We start from the raw sequence: 17998 nt of genomic DNA on the forward strand, positions 1-17998 counted from the left end.
TGTCAAGGCATTCTTCCATCAATGAACTTTTATTTTACTGAAGTTTAGAAAGATTATTATTTAGTACCCCTGTTTTGATATTTAAATCTTATATATTCATTATTTCATTTTATTTAGCTGTCAGACGATGGGTTTCTGATATTGTTATTCATATAGCTGAAAAAAGCATAACTGTTACCTGATATTTTTAATTAGCTGTATTCTATATTAGATTTAGATTGGGACTATATCAGTAGCTGGAGTTTGTGAGGTGCATCCCTCACAGCAGGGGGTGTGGTGGGCTTGCTCCCCTCACAAAAGCCCTTTTTTGTATGTTTTTTTTTTCAGTTTTGAATGTTGTTTGCATTCAGGAGCATTTGCTCATTTGTGATTAGATTTTTATATATTTATTTATCCTTTGTTGACCAGATTAGAGCCACTAAGCTAGTAGCCTCTTTTCAAGAGAGACCTGAAGTGGTATTTATACTACTAGGGGAAATTGTCAGAGCTTCAAGGAACATCTCTTTCCCCTTCTCTTTTGGTTCATATTGCCATAGGGCCATTGTCTGGTAATAAGATGTAGGAGACGGAGTAGGAGAGTGTTGATGTTTGCACATTCATATCTGTTCAAGTACACCAAGAGATGGAAGTAGAAAAGATGGGGAATTTGGCAGTTGCTACAGTAGAAGTCATGGCTATGGAGATAAGCTGTGCGAGTAGTGGAGTACCTCACATTAAAGTCATGGAATTCCACAATGGTGGTTTGAAGAATGATGTTTTAAGTAAAATTATTGAGGAGGCAGAATTGATAATAGTGCTGTTACCTGGTTGGACATAGCTGTGGGTAGATTACTGGATAAAAAAGACATGCTGTGTGAATGTGGGGATGTTTTGGCGGCTTATGAAAATGTGGCTGATAATTTATGCCATGAAGGCAGACTGGAAATGGATAAAGGAGAAACTGTGAGTAGCTATGCCAAAATGGTTGTTAAATGTAATGTAAACACAAAAGGTACTGTTATTCAGAGACAGAAACCTGTTTTTAAACTTGAAAAGTGAAATGGAGAATTTCTGTACTGATATTTTATATGGAACAATGTTATTAGTGTGCTGGGGTTTTCCCCAAAAGAAATAAGGGCTTTTATAGAAACTGAAAGTGAATCATTTTCTGAAGTGACTTTCGAATCTTATGAAAAATCTGAGCAGTTTGTTATGTTATTTGAACATAGGTTCATAGGTTCATAGGTTCATAGGTTGGTACTAGGCTATCAGCCCTAGGGCCTATACAAGCCTAGCCATAACAATTCCCTGGCTATTTCTTCCCACATTATTTACTTTCCTGGACCCCTGTCTAGCAGGGCGACTGACGTGATCCCTGGGGTGAATTTCCTTTCTCCCATCCAATCGTCAACAAAAATCATTTTTTACACCTTTAAATAATTATGTGATTAGAGATCATGGCAAAATGTTTTGAAGGAAGTTAAAAACTGCAATTTATGACTGCAGAGGTTACTGAAAATAAAAGCAAAACTTTTTTGAAAAAAATGTAGGGCTGTATATGATATTAAGAAATGTTATGATCAAATAAAGTTGTAGAATATGACTTAGGATATTTTGGTATGTTTGGATACTAAGAATGGACAAATTATACATTTTCCAAGTACTGTTATTATAAATGGAAAAAGAGGAATGTTAAGACACTGGGAACCACCCAAAACATGTTTTCATTGTGAGGAGGGAGATCATTTAATTGGTGAATGTCCTAAAAGACATTGTTTTTAGTATAAGGGGGTTGGACATTCTATAAATACTTGTGGATTTTTTGTAGGAAATTATCCTTTTTGATTTGATTGTAAATTGATTGAAGAAGTGCAAGAAGAGGTTGAAAATCAGGAAGAAAAATTGAAGATGGAAGTAAAAAAGAGTGGGCGCCACAGATATAACATATGTTAATGTAAAATGGACATTACTGTAAGCATAAGGGATAAGGATGAAGAAAGGGAAGAAGATGGTATTACTAAGGAGAATAAATATCAGGTACTGGAAAAAATGAAGGAAAGGGAGGTGGAAGAGCAAGATGATGAGAGGGTCACTATATGTAAAGGAAAAGAAAAATAAAATGGATGTGAGAAAAATGTTAGAAAGTTCAAAGAAAATGTTAAGGTTGTATCTTTAAATGTTAATTGCACTATTAGTCAAAAACATGACTTAAATGTTCTTAATTGGTAAGAAAATGTAAACATGATGCATGCTGCTTGTTGGATATTAGATTTTTACATATTAGACAAAGAAAGTAGGCTAAAACTGTGTGTGTGGGGAGGATTTTGTGGAGCCTTGAGGAGGATACATATTATGGTATAGTAGTGATATTGAAACAAAAGATGTGGTTATGTTAGATGCTATTATTGTGTAATTTGCGACATGAGGAAAGGATGTAATTTTTCCAGGCCTCTGGCATTGCATGCATCTACAGTACTTATAAAAATTGAAAGTATTTTAGTGGAAATTATAAAGCTTTTAATGCCTATTATGGATATTATCATGGTTGGCGATTTTAATTGTAATTTGAGAAAAATGGAAGGAAAAGTAAAGAAAAAATATGTTGGAGAGGTTAGAAAAATTATGATGTTATGGGTTTTACTTTTAGGTAAAACAAGGGAGTATAAATGTATGATGGGGAATATTAAGACTGAAATAGATTTTTTTGCATTCAGCAAGTTTATATGAGATAAAGGCTTAGAATGTTGAAGTTAATTTTTCAGATCATTGTTCTATTATTTCTGAATTTTACAAAGACATGCGTCTGGAGCCTTTCTCCCTGGGCCTCCACTGAAAATTGGCCTTGTTCCAAGTCGGACGTTCCTGGTTAACAAATGTTAAATAAATAAATAAATAAATACATTTCAATAAGAAGAGGTATACAGAAGAAGGAAAAGGAAATAAAAATCTGTTTAAAGAAGTTGATAAAGAAAGTTGGTTTAACAACATGACAGATAAACAAAGGGAAGATCATCTGTCTGTGTTCCTATTTTATTGTAATAAAACTATGTGGTGACTTAGTTTTAAGAAGAAATATTAAGTGGCATATATAAGCACAGAAAAAGAGATAAAAGAGAGGTACAAAATTTTCGTTAATGAGTATAATGAATGCTTTTTTTATGAAGTGGAGGTGACAGAAGGGACTCAGAAAAAAGATTGGAGAGTGAAAGTAATTAGGTATAATGATTTCTAAGCAGAAATATATATTGCAAGGGAAAAAAAGATCTTTCTCCTTTTTGATAAAAAAGAAGTAAAGCATTATGAGGGAAAACTGAGTCTGTTAAGAAAAATTTGTGGGATATAGTGTATAAAATGATTCAGATTATGAATGTGACAGAGAAATGTGCAGAATGTATATTGTGAAGTTGAGGTAAAGGAAAGACAATTTGAAATGTTAAGAAGTGAGGGGAAGATGAAAGGAAATATAAAGTAAAAAGAATAAATAAATAAAAATTAAAGAGTTAAATGCAGTCTTATAAATTATAAGAAGGATGAGTACTTCTGGGCCCAATGGGATAGAATATTAATTTTATGCATGGAAAAATGAAAAAAAGAAAGTTTTTTTCCTGTTTGTGGTAATGAATGAGTGGCTGGAATACAGTATTAAGGATGGATGAATTTGTGAAGGAGCTATAAAGTTTATTTATAAGAAAGTAAATAAGGTTGAGATTAAAAACTGGAGGCCTTTAAAATTACACAATGTGGATTATAGAATATTTATGGGAATAATTCAGAGATTAGATAAATGGTGTTATAGGAATTGTATATGGTTTAAAAGGTAAGAATGTTAAGGATTTGTTGTTAATCAATAAATAATTTAAATAATCCAACTACAGACCCATAGCAATTTTGTCTCCAATAGCCAAAATCATGGAAAGATGTGTTCATAAACAATTTCTCCATTACCTCACCCTAAATAACCTATTGACCAAATCCCAACATGGTTTCAGACCCCACCATAGTACTACCACCGCCCTCCTTTCTTTTACTGACTCAATTAATACAAATCGTAATAACAGAAAAATATCTTCCGCTCTCTTTCTTGACTTGTCAAAAGCCTTTGATATGGTCAATCACCAACTACTTCTCCACACGCTAGAAACCTTCCACTTTGACACTTCAGCCCTCAAATGGTTCCTCGCTTATCTCTCTGAAAGGCAACAGGCAGTCCAATGGCAAAATAAGCTCTCTCAACTACTACCCAATACCATAGGTGTTCCCCAAGGCTCCATACTAGGTCCCCTTCTCTTTTCCGTCTTCATAAACGAACTCTATTCAGTCATCCCCAAAGCCATATGCATCCAATATGCAGACGACTCCACCCTTATCTGTTCAGATGTCACTCTCCCTGCTTTAGAAGTAACAACCCAACACTGCTTTGCTACAGTAGAAAAATGGCTCTTTGAGAGGAATCTCATCCTAAACCCAAAAAAAACTAAGTTACTACTATTCTTTCCCACCTCAGCTCGTCCTCTAGTGCAACACAATACACAAGCTAACAATACTACCTTCTCCGTTCAGTCTAAAAACGGGACCATAATTGAACCCGATACCAACACTAAACTACTAGGGGTGACTATTGACAACAAACTTAAATTTGACTTGCATATCAGCCAGACCATAAAAGCTGTAAATAAGAAACTCTGATCCTTGTATACAATCAAGAACTTCCTAACTCCCAATGCTAAACTAATTATCGCCCGTACCCATCTCCTCTACACACTTCTCTATGCCTCACCTGTATTCTCTTTCCTCAACATATGCGATATTAATAAACTATCCGTGACTTACAATCACATTGCCAGATTTATAACTGGGGCTCCTTATAGAACTCACCACTGCCACAATCTAAAGAAACTTGACTGGTTAGAACTATCCAATCTTCTCAAACTAAACCAACTCTCTGTAGCATTTAAAATCATTAAGGAACCTGACAAAACCCCTTCACTGAATAACTTACTGACCCCCTACTCTAACCTAAGTAGTCTTCGCTCCTCCAACAGATCTCTGGTCCAAACCATCAAATCCAATAATATGGGCGGCGATGCTCTCTTCGCCAATACAATAGGAAAGGTTTGGAACTCCCTCCCTAACTACTTAAGACTCACTAACTCCCTCTCTCAATTTAAAAAACATCTTATACAATTCTTTAAGGCACATTGGCTATGCTCATGTGCAAAACCAGACTAGTTGCTAATTGAACTACAGCATATCCTACTTGAACTAGCTAACTGGGGTTCTCCTCTTTTTTGGCATCAAATAATTCGTAAATAAACTGACTACTACCCTATTTAGTTCGTTCTACTGTAATCAGTTTCTCTATGATCACTTGGAACCCTGCAATGGTGTAGAACTTTTTGAACATAGTAACATTATGTCTCTTGAATTTGTCTCTTGAATTTGTATTGTATTTGTAATTTTGAGCTGGATTCTTTACTGTCTTGTTGATACAATAATCATGCCAAGGAAAGCATAAAGAATGTTAATTTGTTATGCCTTTCATTTATGTACCTGTAAACCTATGTGTTTTTCTGTTTTTTCTCTATGGAGCTTTTCTCCCCGGGCCTCCGCTGAAAATGGACATGTATCCAGTCGGACTATCCCGGTCAACAAATGTAAAATAAATAAAATAAAATAAAATAAAATAAAATTTGTGGATAATAATTTGGGTGGTGAAGAAAAGATAGCACATATGATGCAGAGAAGGCATATGATATTATAGATCGTGGCAGTATCTTTGAGATAATTTGTAGTTATGGGATTGGTGAGAAGATTATGAATTTTGCTGTTTTGAGGTTTTATTTTTTCAATGTTTCTACTTTTGGGGTTGGTATACCTTTATGACAGCCATGTTTTTGAAAAAGAGAAGCTTTAAAGTTAACTGAGCAGTATGCACAATTAGTTCTGATGAAGCCCGGTTTGAATTTTGGATGAAATAGCTTAACTGATTTTGTGATACTTGATTGTTTTTTTAACAAATAAAATCATGTACTGTTTTTGAATATTCTGTTGTGAATTTTTAATAGAGGAGGACTGATTGGATCTTGTGGTGAATCTTATTGGTGGATCTATTTCAGTGTAGTTTGTTTAGTTATTAATACTGAGTCCTGCATAAAATACCCATGTTCTTGCTTCATTGTTCATTTGGGCAATTTTGTATTGTACTATAGAGTATTCACCCAATAGTCCTAATTTGGATTTTTCTCCACCAAGTATGTAAGGTTGGGGCTACTGCTGGTAAGATTCAGCGATAAAGGGTGAGGTAAAAATATTAATTTAATTGATTCCCCAGCTCAAATAGATCTTATGCCCTTAGGACTTTCCATTACCCATGGGACACCAACCATTCTTGTTGGAAAAAGAGTTGCTATTATTTCTCTGCATACTGAACTTAACCTGTGTAATGGAACTGTGGGTGATGGTAAAGATTTGGTGGGAGTTCATACTTGGCTCAATCAGGTTTCTAACAATTCAGGTACTGTTAATCCACCTTCAGGTTCCATTAGTTGTGGTACTATGTTAATAACTCTGTTCTTTGTTCTTCCACGGCACATGAGGAGACAGATGGTATACATTTTTCCCAATGGCTTACTAAGAGTTAAAGTTTGAGTGAGCTTCATGAAGTAATAGTAATGAATTTGAATTTATCTCTTTATAACAGATTATATTGATATTTAAGAAAAAGTTGTAAAGTTACAGGACCTTCAAATGGACAATAGTTATTTTAAGAATGCTTAAAACCAGTATTTTTCAACAAGGATTACATATATATATAAAACCCCTAATGAGAGTGACTTGGACTCAGATTTTTATTTTGAATGGGTAGAAATGTTTGGCAGGTATGACTTGGAACTTATTAGGGCTATGATTAAGTTTAATGAAACAAAAATATCTGTTACAGGAAGCTGTGGACTTGAATAATATGATATGCAAGGATTTAATTTGTCTTAGTTATGTTAATAAATATATGTGGCAGTTTAATAAGCCTGACAAATATTGTGAGACAGTTATGACTAGGAAAAGTAAAAAAAATTAGGGACAAGGGGCAATATCAGGACAATAAATACTCTAATCCAATTTACAATGATACATTGAAGGGAAAATGTTCCCTTCTCAAAAACAGTCCTAGTCACCCTCATTATATGAAGAATCTGATCAGGATGGATAATAATGTTGAACAAGTAGACTTTAATCAGGTAGAGGTGCATGAGGGAGTATTGGTAAATTAACTAACCACTTCAGGAGTTCCCAATGTTTTCACCCCTACATGAATCAGAAAGAGTGGAATCATTTGCTGTCCACTGTGGTGGGGAATGGGAGAGGAAAATATCACTAGCCCACTATGCCAGGAGGAGGTACCAAACCAAAACAACCAAAACAGAGGGGAAGGGAGAATGAGAGAAAGAGTAAGGAGGAAAAAATTAGCCATGTGTAACATAGGACAGGATTTTGAAAAAATAGATGGATTCAACATCTTTAACTATAGCTTATTAGTTATAACACAGGACTATTTTACACTATTTAAGAAAATATTTGAATTTATTCCTTATAGGAAGTTTAATTTTGTGGAAAGTATTATAGAGGAGAACTTTTCACTAGGAAAATCAATTTGGCTATTCATTTTGATATTCAGAAGTAGAGTTTTGATGGGAATAGAAATTAATATTACAATTTAACTAAAGATATATTTCATTTGTTGAAAAAGTTAACTAGTGACAAAATAATAAGGATTATAAAATTAGACAGGAGGGGTGGGATGGTAATTTATGATTCTGTTGACTATTCTATTTGCAATTTTTAAGATTTTTACTTGATGATATCACTTATTCTATTATTTACAAAACTCAAATAAATACAGTATTTAGGAGTATTGATTTACTAATTGATGACTGGCTGATGCAAGGGATGATTAAGGAATTGTTATTTGAATTTCTTAGTAACCTGCATCTTAGAATACCTACCATCTTCAGGATTCCTAAAGTACACAGATATGTTAAAAAAACACCTTTTAGACCTATTCTCACTGCACAAGGTTGTAACACCTAGCTCTTTGCAGTGTTTGTAGATAGAATGTTGAAACCAGTTTATAATTTAGTGGGGCACATTTTAAGAGACTTTTGGAATTTTTTAAGTAGATTTAAGCAAGATCTTTGGACTGAGGGAATTTGTTTTCTTACAGAAATTGTTATGGATTTGTACACTTGTATTCCACAAGAAGAAGAGAAGTTGTAGTTTAAACTGACACTCATCAGTTGTAGGTTTTTATGCAGTGGTGATATTAAATTGGTAATGGCATGTACCAAATTTGTTTTAGAAAATAATTTCATCTATTTTGAAGGCAAAACTTTCAAACAAGCTAAGGGAGTAGCCATGGGGCAGCTTCTGCACCAATATGTGCTAATTTAGTTATGTCCACATGGGAAGAGCATTTTATTTTCAAGTCAGAATACGCAGACCATATTAGGTTTTATTTAAGATTTATAGATGATGCTTTTATTTTATGGAATGGGATTGAGGACAAAGTTAAAAAAATCACATGATACATTTAAAACACCACACGCTTTCTTAAATTTACAGATTATTTTGATCCTAATAAAATTGACTCTTTAGACACCACCATTATTAAAGGTAGAGGTAAAATTATCTCTAAAATCTTTTGGGAATCCACTTTTAGTAATGGATGCTTGCATTTAAAAGTCTACATCCATTTAGTACAAAAAGGTACACTTAAGAGGCAATTTATCCTGTTAGCCCGTATAATATCAGATGATGAGCTATTAAATACTGAAATGGATAAGGCTGAAGGCATGTTTATCAATAGATGTTATCTGATGAAAGTCATACAGGGAGCAAAAAAGGAGATTATGGAAAACAGTGTCAATAGGTTTTATCAGCTTTTAGAGGTATAGTTGGCTCACAATACAATAAATAATAAACAAGGAGAAGAGACTATATCAGTGAAGAAAATATTTGAAAGGCCATTAGTAGTTCCTTATAAAGATATTATTAAGACAAATTAGGTGATTTCTAAGGCTAATGAGATAGTAGATGGAGTGGCAGGTAGTAGACTCCATTTTCTATATAAGATGGCCCCCAACATGAAAAATCTATTGGAGATGCATGAACAGAATTATTATTGTGTAGAATTAATTAACAATGGGACAAGAAAGTATGCAGTCTGTAACCGATGGTTGTTATAGACAGGGATTAGTATAATTGCTTTGTGTTCTATGCGCCTTTCTATTTATGTGGGCAAAACAGAGAGAACATTGAGGGAAAGGATCTATAAATATGCATATGATATAAAGATGAAAAACTAAATAACAACCTTTATAAACATTCTATGATATGCCCCAGGTTTAAAGAATTTAAGTTTGCCATTTTGGAAATAATCAAACTTGACCCTAGAGGGGGCATGGCAAAATAGGTTAGAGTACAGGGAGTTGCATTGTTAAAGGAAAGTGAATGTCACTGTTCCCCCAAGAATAAATGAAAATATATCTATAATCCCATTTTAAAAATGAGGGCAGCTAAATTGTAAGTATAACAGCATGGGTCCCATTCATGTTGTCGAACTTTTACAAGTTCGAATGTCATATGGTTGAAACCACATGTGCGAACTTGTAAAATGTCAAATGTTTCAATGGAGATCATGAAGCTTTCCCTTTCCTGCAATGTAACGCGATCTTGGAACTGGTATATTTAAGTAGCGGGGGGGTGTGGAGGAAGCAGGGGGGTTTGCCCCCTGCTTACAACCTTCAGGTAAGTTTGTTGTGTTTTTTGTTTTATTATGTTTTTGAACTTTTAAGGTTCAAACATATGGTGTCAACCATATGGTGTCCGAACTTTAAAAATTTTGACAACATGATATAGACACTAACAACATAAAGGTGAGCCCTGCCCTTATAAGAAATGGTGCCACAAGTATGACCATCATTATAATACTGAGTAAATAAATCTTGAATGGTATCATTTATAGAATGGGCTCAATAAGCTTTTTAATTTTTTTAGTAAACTTTTTAACAACTTTTTTAACAAGATTTTTAATAAGATTTTTTTTTCATCTTTATTCATTTCTTAGTTATTTCTTTCTATAGCCTAAGTGGAAGGTTAAATAGATTGATGAATTATGGGATATTTATAATTTCTTCAATGACAAAGGCACTGGAACATTTTTATATTTTATTAATAACATATTTATATAATACATATAGTGATAGTTATATTTATCTGCCTAATCCCTAATTATTTATTTATTTATGTGAATACAAGATTGGGCAGAATGGCTTGGTTAGGCCATATAATTTAAATTAAATTAATTAAATAATAATATTTATTTGATGAACTGATTCTTATGTATGTCAGTATTTGAGGGGGGGGGTAATGTTTCTACATTTGGGGTTAGTATACCATTAAGTCAGCCATGTTCTGAAAAGAGAAAATTATGAAATTAACTAACCAGTGCACATGGTTAGTTCTGAAGAAGTCCTATTTGAATTTTGGAAAAAAAGTGCTTAACTGATTTTTTTGAGATTTGATTTTTTTTAACAAATAAAATTGTGTAGTATTTTCAAACATTCCCTGGTTTTATATAGAGAAAGGGCAATTTGGTCATGTGGTTAGTCCTTCTGGTTGATCTGTTCCAGTGCAGTGCAGTTTGGTTATTAGTACTGGGTTCTGCACACAACAACTGTTTGCTATTGAATAAGATTTTGAATGTGAGAGAATCTGTTCATAATTTTTCTTCTGTGAAAGTAAAGGTAAATGGACTGCTCAGTAAGGAAATCAGAATAAACAGAGGAGTTATGCAGGGGAGTCAATATAGTGGCTTGCATTTATTATGAATGTGGTTTTGATTAAGGCTTATGATACGGTGAAGGTATCTGTGTTGTGTTTAAAATGTATAATGTAGACATTCCTTATATATAACTTATGCAGATGATTTGGCAATAATTGCAACAGGAAAAAGCTGTTTAAGAGAAAGTATTATAGAGATGCAATTTTTTTTGAAGAATGCAGAATGGATTTTGAATAAAAAGAAGTATAAAATATTTGGGAAGTTGTTAAAGTAGCAGTGATTTATTTTTTACAACAATTTAATTTGTTAGGGACTGAATCTGGAAGTTATAATATTGTGAGAAAACAACAGGAAGGTCTATTTTTGGATTTGGAGAATATTATTAGTATGTAAAAAGTATTTGAATTAAGTTTTTTTAAAGAAGATTTATTGAATACATTCTGTGTGTTTAGGTAAATTATATTATTTAGGGGGGGTTATTTTCCAAAAGATTTGGAGAAGAAGCTTTTTGAATTATTTTATGTATTTATTTGTTTATTTTTAGTTTTATATGGGGTTCTAAGCTGCATCCACATAAAAGAGAGGCATTGTGCTATGATTAAAAGTAAGGAGGACTGGAATTGAAAAATCCTATTGTTTTTCTGGCACGATTGCATATGCACTGGATTTTTTGTAAAACTGTGAGGTAAGAGATTGTGTTTGGAAAGTCTATATGGGAGAAATGTAAGGGAGTATAGGAACTGGGTCAAAAAAGATAAGATTTTGATGATGTTAATGAGAAAGAATATTATGACGTATTTAAAAGACAGGATTTGAAACAGAGTGTGAAAACTGAGAGAGAAAAAATGTATGAATGTTGATGAAAGTTTCTATTCTCTTAAAGTGTGGGAGAATCAGGAGGATAATATTTAAAAAAGCTATTAGAAGAAGTCACAAATGATTAAAAAATGATTTAGAATTAATGGATTTGGTGGAGACTGATGTTATATAAATTGCCAATTAAAAGTGAAATATAATATAAGCAGGGAGAGGACAGGGTGTGTAGGGTATGTAATACAGAGGAAACTATGAAGCATTTCTTTCATGAACATAAATAAAAAATGTGGGTTTTCTGTTATGGTGAATTTCATAAAGAGATGTAAAGAGCTTTTGTATAACCAGATTTGGGACTATATTAGCATGATGAAAAACATTAAAAAGCAGATGTGGAATAATACATAGGGTGGGTAATATGGAAATTAATATGAGCATGATGTTTTGATTTATGGATAATTTATTTGATGACATGAATAGTATTTCCAGTTTGAATTTTGAATGTAAATTTTAATGTGTAAATATTTGAACATTTAATAAAAACCCTACTCTTTTCAATATGTGCTGTAGGATGTTTTATACCCAACTGAGTTACACCAACTCAAGCAGATGGGAGCTCAGTTTAGCATCTCATCTGAAGGATGTCATAGTGCAACATTCCTGTTATACTGCAGTGCATTATCAGCAATGGATCTATCTGGTGTGGAGATAGAGCCCACAGACTTTCAAACCAAAGGCAAATGTGCTACCTGTTGTGACACTGATACTGGCACTAAAGAATTATGAATCAATAACAATGAGCTGATAGCTTGTCAGGGGGGCAAATTTTCCCCATCTGGTACATTGCACACAGTACCCAGCTCTATGCTTGTTGTCTTTCCTGTGTACCTCGCAATCTGCTCATTTTACTAGAGTATGCTTTTGCTGACTTTTATCTCTTACTACAGTGAGTTTAAACATTCAAGCAAATCCAATGGTTCCCCTGCAATAGGTCCAATTAGTCTGTGCCACCTCTGTGCAGGTGATCACAGTACATTTGCAACTTTACTCTCTCAGGCTACCCATACTCTGCACATTGCTTATTCTCCGTAGTGAGTGAGCTTATACTCTAATAAACACCCTATGATTCTCCATTGTGTGGGTAGAATCCACAGTCATGTGCACAGTCTTCTCCCTCTTACTGCTTACATACCCCTTTCACTGAATTGCTACTCACTGTATTATATGCTATATTTGTAAGCACACAGGTAGATATCCATCTCTGCATGTGAATCACAGACCTGCTCATCCCAAATCTACACAATCCTCACTGTTGTTGCTGTCTATGAGTATGGACTCAACTTTGAAAGGAAATGTCTGTTTTCATATTCTATTATCCTTCAGGCTGCACAGTATATATTTAGCTTAGACAGCGCCATTCCTTTGTGCCTAGCCTAATATCACAGAGAAACAATACAGTAGTAATGCTTACAGATTAGAATCCTGCAGAAGCTGACTTGCATTCTGAGCAGACAGGTTTGGTTTAGCCTTATTTATCCAACCAGTCAAGTCATATCGAACTGGATCTTTCCCAAGTTGGTGATTGATCTCAAAATTTAACGCTTGTTCACATCTGCGAATGGGTTCTTTGTCTGAAATGCAAAAACATATCAGCTCAACAAAGCTTTTAGATGCCATAACGATTACACTTTTTTGTTATGTACAAAACCTTTCTACAGCCAGTCAAGCAATCATGTTGCTTTACAAGATATCATTGATTTGGGACAAGAAAACATCTATTTTGTTGAAGTGTCACAGCAATAATGTAGATGACAGTAATATTGCTAATAAAATGTATTCACTGTATTTCTTTAACTAAAAATATAATAATTAGCAAAACTCATAAACATATTTATCTGACACCTGCAAAAATATTTAATTTAAATCATGCACATTATCACATAATGCTTGTAATATTCATAACACTGGAAACCAATAAGAAATGATACAGGAACACAGAAAATGGGAACCAACATACTAGCAATATACAACCACTGTGTGCAAAATCCAAAGCCAAAGTACAAAGCATCAAACCTTTAGACTATACATCTTTCTGGATATGATATTACCCAACTGAAATGTGATTTTTGGAATGAAACAGCTGGCAATGAACATTGGTTTGCTTATTACTGGGAAATATTACCGATTCTTTTACTCCCATGTGAATGGTTCTTAGAGGTGAGCAGTAAGAATCTAGGTAAATATCTTATGCATCCAGTGATCAAATGTGCATCTTGTTTACTGAGACAACAGTTGTATACTTTATTCTGAATCTGTGTTGTGTGACTCAAATCCTTTTTGCAACATGTTTTTTTTTTTTCAAAGCAGTGGGCTGACCGTATTTGTGTTAATGAGCAAAATGACTGGAAATATTTAATATAATAAATAATTACTGGAAATATGTAAAGACTTATTATGGTTACAGAACTAGAGTTAATCTTGTTATATTAGTCTGACATTACTAGGCTACTGGCTGATTTTATTGCTTTATTGTTCATATAGAGAACAGAATGATAAAATAAAATATCCTGATAACCTGGTCAATATTTTATTCTATTTGGTTAAAAGAAGTTCTGCAAAAACTGGATGCAGTGATAGCATTTTTTTGAAAACAAAATTACATGATATAAATTTAAAAAAAATGTCAATTTTCAGATACATATTTAAAAGACACTTTGTTATACTTGTGAGCCTTTTGAGGTAAGTATGAACTCCACTTCATTTAAGGTCTCAATGCATTCAGTGCAGTGTCATGATAATCTGTTCCTGAAGTTATTGGTGTGTTGTCATTAGGTATATAAGATAGTTAGAATGCCTCGTGCCTTGTTTCTATTAACTGTTATATCCCCATACTAATTCTTTGCTAAGAACATATATTTCCATTACCTGTTTTAAAATAGTTGACCAGAGTAATGCATTTCATCATTCTGTCCTGCTGATACTCCTAATACACAAAACCATCATCCTCTATGTTCATTGCCACTGTCCAGTCGTGCAGTGGACATGAGAAACGATATAACAAAATGACATACAAAAGAGAAGCAAATATATTTGTAGAACATAAGCTTCCTACACAACACACATTAACACGTCACCTTTAATTACTGAAAAAGCTATCTATATACACTCTGAAATGTAAAACAGCTTTGCTGGCCATGGCATTTTAAAGTATCAATTTAGTTTTCAATTTCTGAGGAACTGCAAGAAATGCTTATTGAACCATGGTAATTGCTTATATAACTAATATTACTTTAATTGTCACAATGTGCCACATTTATATATAAAAAAAGAATCATATGGCTTATTCAAAGAAGCACATAATACGCAGATGTCAAATGCTCATCAGATTGTGCTATGACAAAGGATATCCTCAAAGGAGAAAACAAATGTATTCACGGTATTGTTTAAGGTATATCTCTGCTTCTTTCTTTGTGTGTGCATTCTTTACAGCATTTTCAGTTTTCACATACCTTCATTACTTTTCTTTGTCTCAAAGTATGAACATAAGCGATCAAGTACGACATTGTCATTTGAACCCTGGGTTATTGCTTCCTCATCCAATATCCATAGCAGGCCTTTGGGTTCTTCTGTCTGACCGTTGGGTTGAATTTTAAACTACAAATCAAAAGACCATATAATAAAACAACTTCATTAAGAAATCTATTTCCAGTTGTCCTTATGCTACTTTTCATACTGATTTTACTAGTATGGCCTACAATTATTCGAGCAAAGTGTCATGTGACCAAGCAGTGTCTGCTATGGCCCTTTACTCTAATAGAACACTAAAGTACATAGCACTCCACCATGGAGTTGTGAATATTAAATAGAAGAATTCTACAATATCAAAGTCAAAGTAAACTTTAGACAAACAACCTCGTAGCAGAGTCAAACAACAAACCAGCAACTAATAGCATCCACTCAGTTTATTAGCCATTTTCGTCTAAAAGACTTCCTCAGAATAAAATCACAGCACACAAAACTATGAATAAAAACACATCCCAATTAACACTTCAATAAAACAATTAGTAATAAATAACCCTATTAGAAATTATTAACAAAGCTTAGTCACATAAATTCTTCTATTCTTTCAGAAGCACTTGATGTTAACAGTGTCATTTAACCAAGGTGGTTTGTTTGCTGCAAGTTTAGTTTGCCAAAAGGCCTCTCTTTGTTCAAGCAGATTTTTTAAATCACCTCCTCTAATGCTCACTTGTTCCTGTTCAATAATTGAAAGCAAACATTTTTTATAATTGGAGCATTTAGAACTATGTATAGTACACTTTTAAGATATTTCTTTTTTTAAATAGTATAAGTGCTTTTTGATTCTATCCATTAGCCTTCTGGTGGTAATTCCAACATAAAATGCTGGACAACCTGAACACCTAGACAAGTAAACAACCCCCTTAGTTTGACAATTAAACATTCCTTTAATATAAATAGTAGTAAATGGATTGTCTAATATTAGAAAAGTTCCCTCATAAATATATCTACAGATGTCACACTGTCCACACTTTGACATACCATAATTTTTATTTTTGAAACTTCTGGGATTAAACGAATTCACAGGGTCTTTTTTCTGAAGTAAGCTTTTTAAACTATTATAGTTGTTATAAACAAACTTAGGGCCTCCCTCTTATACTCCTCCCAATTCCCTATTACCTCTCACAATCTTTCAATTTTCTGAAATAATTGAATAAATACTTCCACTATCAATTGTCATATCTAAACTGCATGTCAGCCTTTTGTCATCTATTGTTTCCTCTTCCCTTCTATTTCAATTATTAATAAAGGGAACTTTCAAAATTGGTGGGAATAATGTATCTCTTTTAGATTTAATTTCTTCTTCTATATTACTAAGTAAACACTCAGAATACCATCTATTTAAAAAGAGTTTTGTAATAAAATTGAATTCTTCCTTTAATTTCTCATCATTAGTAATCATCCAGCTTGCCCTTATATATTGCCCCGTGGGAATGTTCCTTTTCATAAACACAGGATGATTACTATTGTAACGTAAGTAGCCATTGGTAAAAGTATTTTTCTATGTATGCTACTCTGAAATTCAAGGTTTTTATCATCCCATTGAATTGTTAGGTCCAGATAGTTAACCAAATGTCCATAATCTCAAATGGTAAATTTTAAAAATTCTGATTTGTCATTAAATTCTTTTAATAACCTTTTACAGTCTAAACGACTACTTTCCATCACAAAAAATAAGTCATCTACAAAAGGCTTGTAAAAACAAATTTTTAATTTTTTTCCCCCAAGTTCTTTTAATATTACATATTCCCACCAACCTAGCACTATATTTGCCAAACAATGGGATGCTATTAGTTGTTGGTTCATTGTCTGACTCTGGTATGAGGTCGTTTGGGTCTATTTTCCTCATTATTGCCTTTGGTTCGGGGTTGTTCAAAGTAAACTTTATTTTCATTCAGAAATCACACAAGTACAAAAACTGAATGAAATTCTGTGTCTCCAGAATCAGTGTGCAGACTATTTTCACAGACATTTACACATATAACACCTAGCTATTACATCACGGACATACAAGTAGACAAACTAATACCGCACAAAATTAGAAACACATTTTAACACTTTTCGCAGTGAACACTTACTTGCATGCAACTTCAGTATTGCACAGGTACTTGGTTAGGACATTACATTGATCCTTGCACAGAAAGAGACTGTTAAGTATTGCACTGTGAACATCAGAGTATTGCAATATGGACCTTAGAGTATTGCACTATGGTTAATTCATAACATGTATTGCCCTGAAATATTTACTGCATTGCTACTGCTCTAGCTGGCCTATAAGTTAACAGTCATGGTGAATATTGCCCTAAGTATTAGATGAGACTGGTAACCAGGTTAATGCACAACATGAAACAAGCTACTACAGCTTCTACTGACCCAGATAGCCATCATGGTGCATAGTTATTACTAGAGTTCAGCAGCGTGATGACATTAGGGAAGAAGCTGTTCCTGAATCTTGTAGTTCTGCAATGCATGCTCTAGAAGCTCTTTCCGGATGGTTGCCTCACAGCAAGAGGTTCTCCCATTCGATTCTTGGCTGGAGTGCAGGGAGTGCCTTCTGTGTGGAGTCTGCATGTCCTCCCCGCAGTTGGATGGGTGTTCAAAAGACATGTGTAAATGGGCATGCCTTTGTTGAAGGTTGAACGTTGAGCTGGCACCTCAGCATTCATGAAAATCTACTGCCAATCATTAGTGGACCGGAGTTCCGCTGTGGTGACCCCTAACCAGGAAAAGCCGAAAGACAACAACATTTAACAATACTATAGTTTCTGTTACCCATCATCATGTAGTCCT

General features: G+C 33.7%; 1 protein-coding gene across 3 annotated transcripts in view; it reads right to left on the reverse strand.

The window, feature by feature from the left end:
• MYO18B (myosin XVIIIB) overlaps nucleotides 1–17998 on the reverse strand; it is a 2352406-nt gene that overhangs the window by 1385136 nt on the left and 949272 nt on the right. For all 3 annotated transcript variants that reach the window (XM_044068483.1, XM_044068482.1, XM_044068484.1), the window contains 2 exons: nucleotides 15139–15283; nucleotides 13101–13260 (listed from right to left, as the gene is read on the reverse strand). In XM_044068483.1, the coding sequence (XP_043924418.1) occupies nucleotides 13101–13260; nucleotides 15139–15283 (305 nt within the window). The remainder of the gene's footprint in view (nucleotides 1–13100; nucleotides 13261–15138; nucleotides 15284–17998) is intronic.

Source organism: Protopterus annectens, chromosome 4.part0 (assembly GCF_019279795.1).
Source record: "Protopterus annectens isolate FY-2018-M chromosome 4.part0, PAN1.0, whole genome shotgun sequence".
Taxonomy (NCBI): Eukaryota; Metazoa; Chordata; order Ceratodontiformes; family Protopteridae; genus Protopterus; species Protopterus annectens.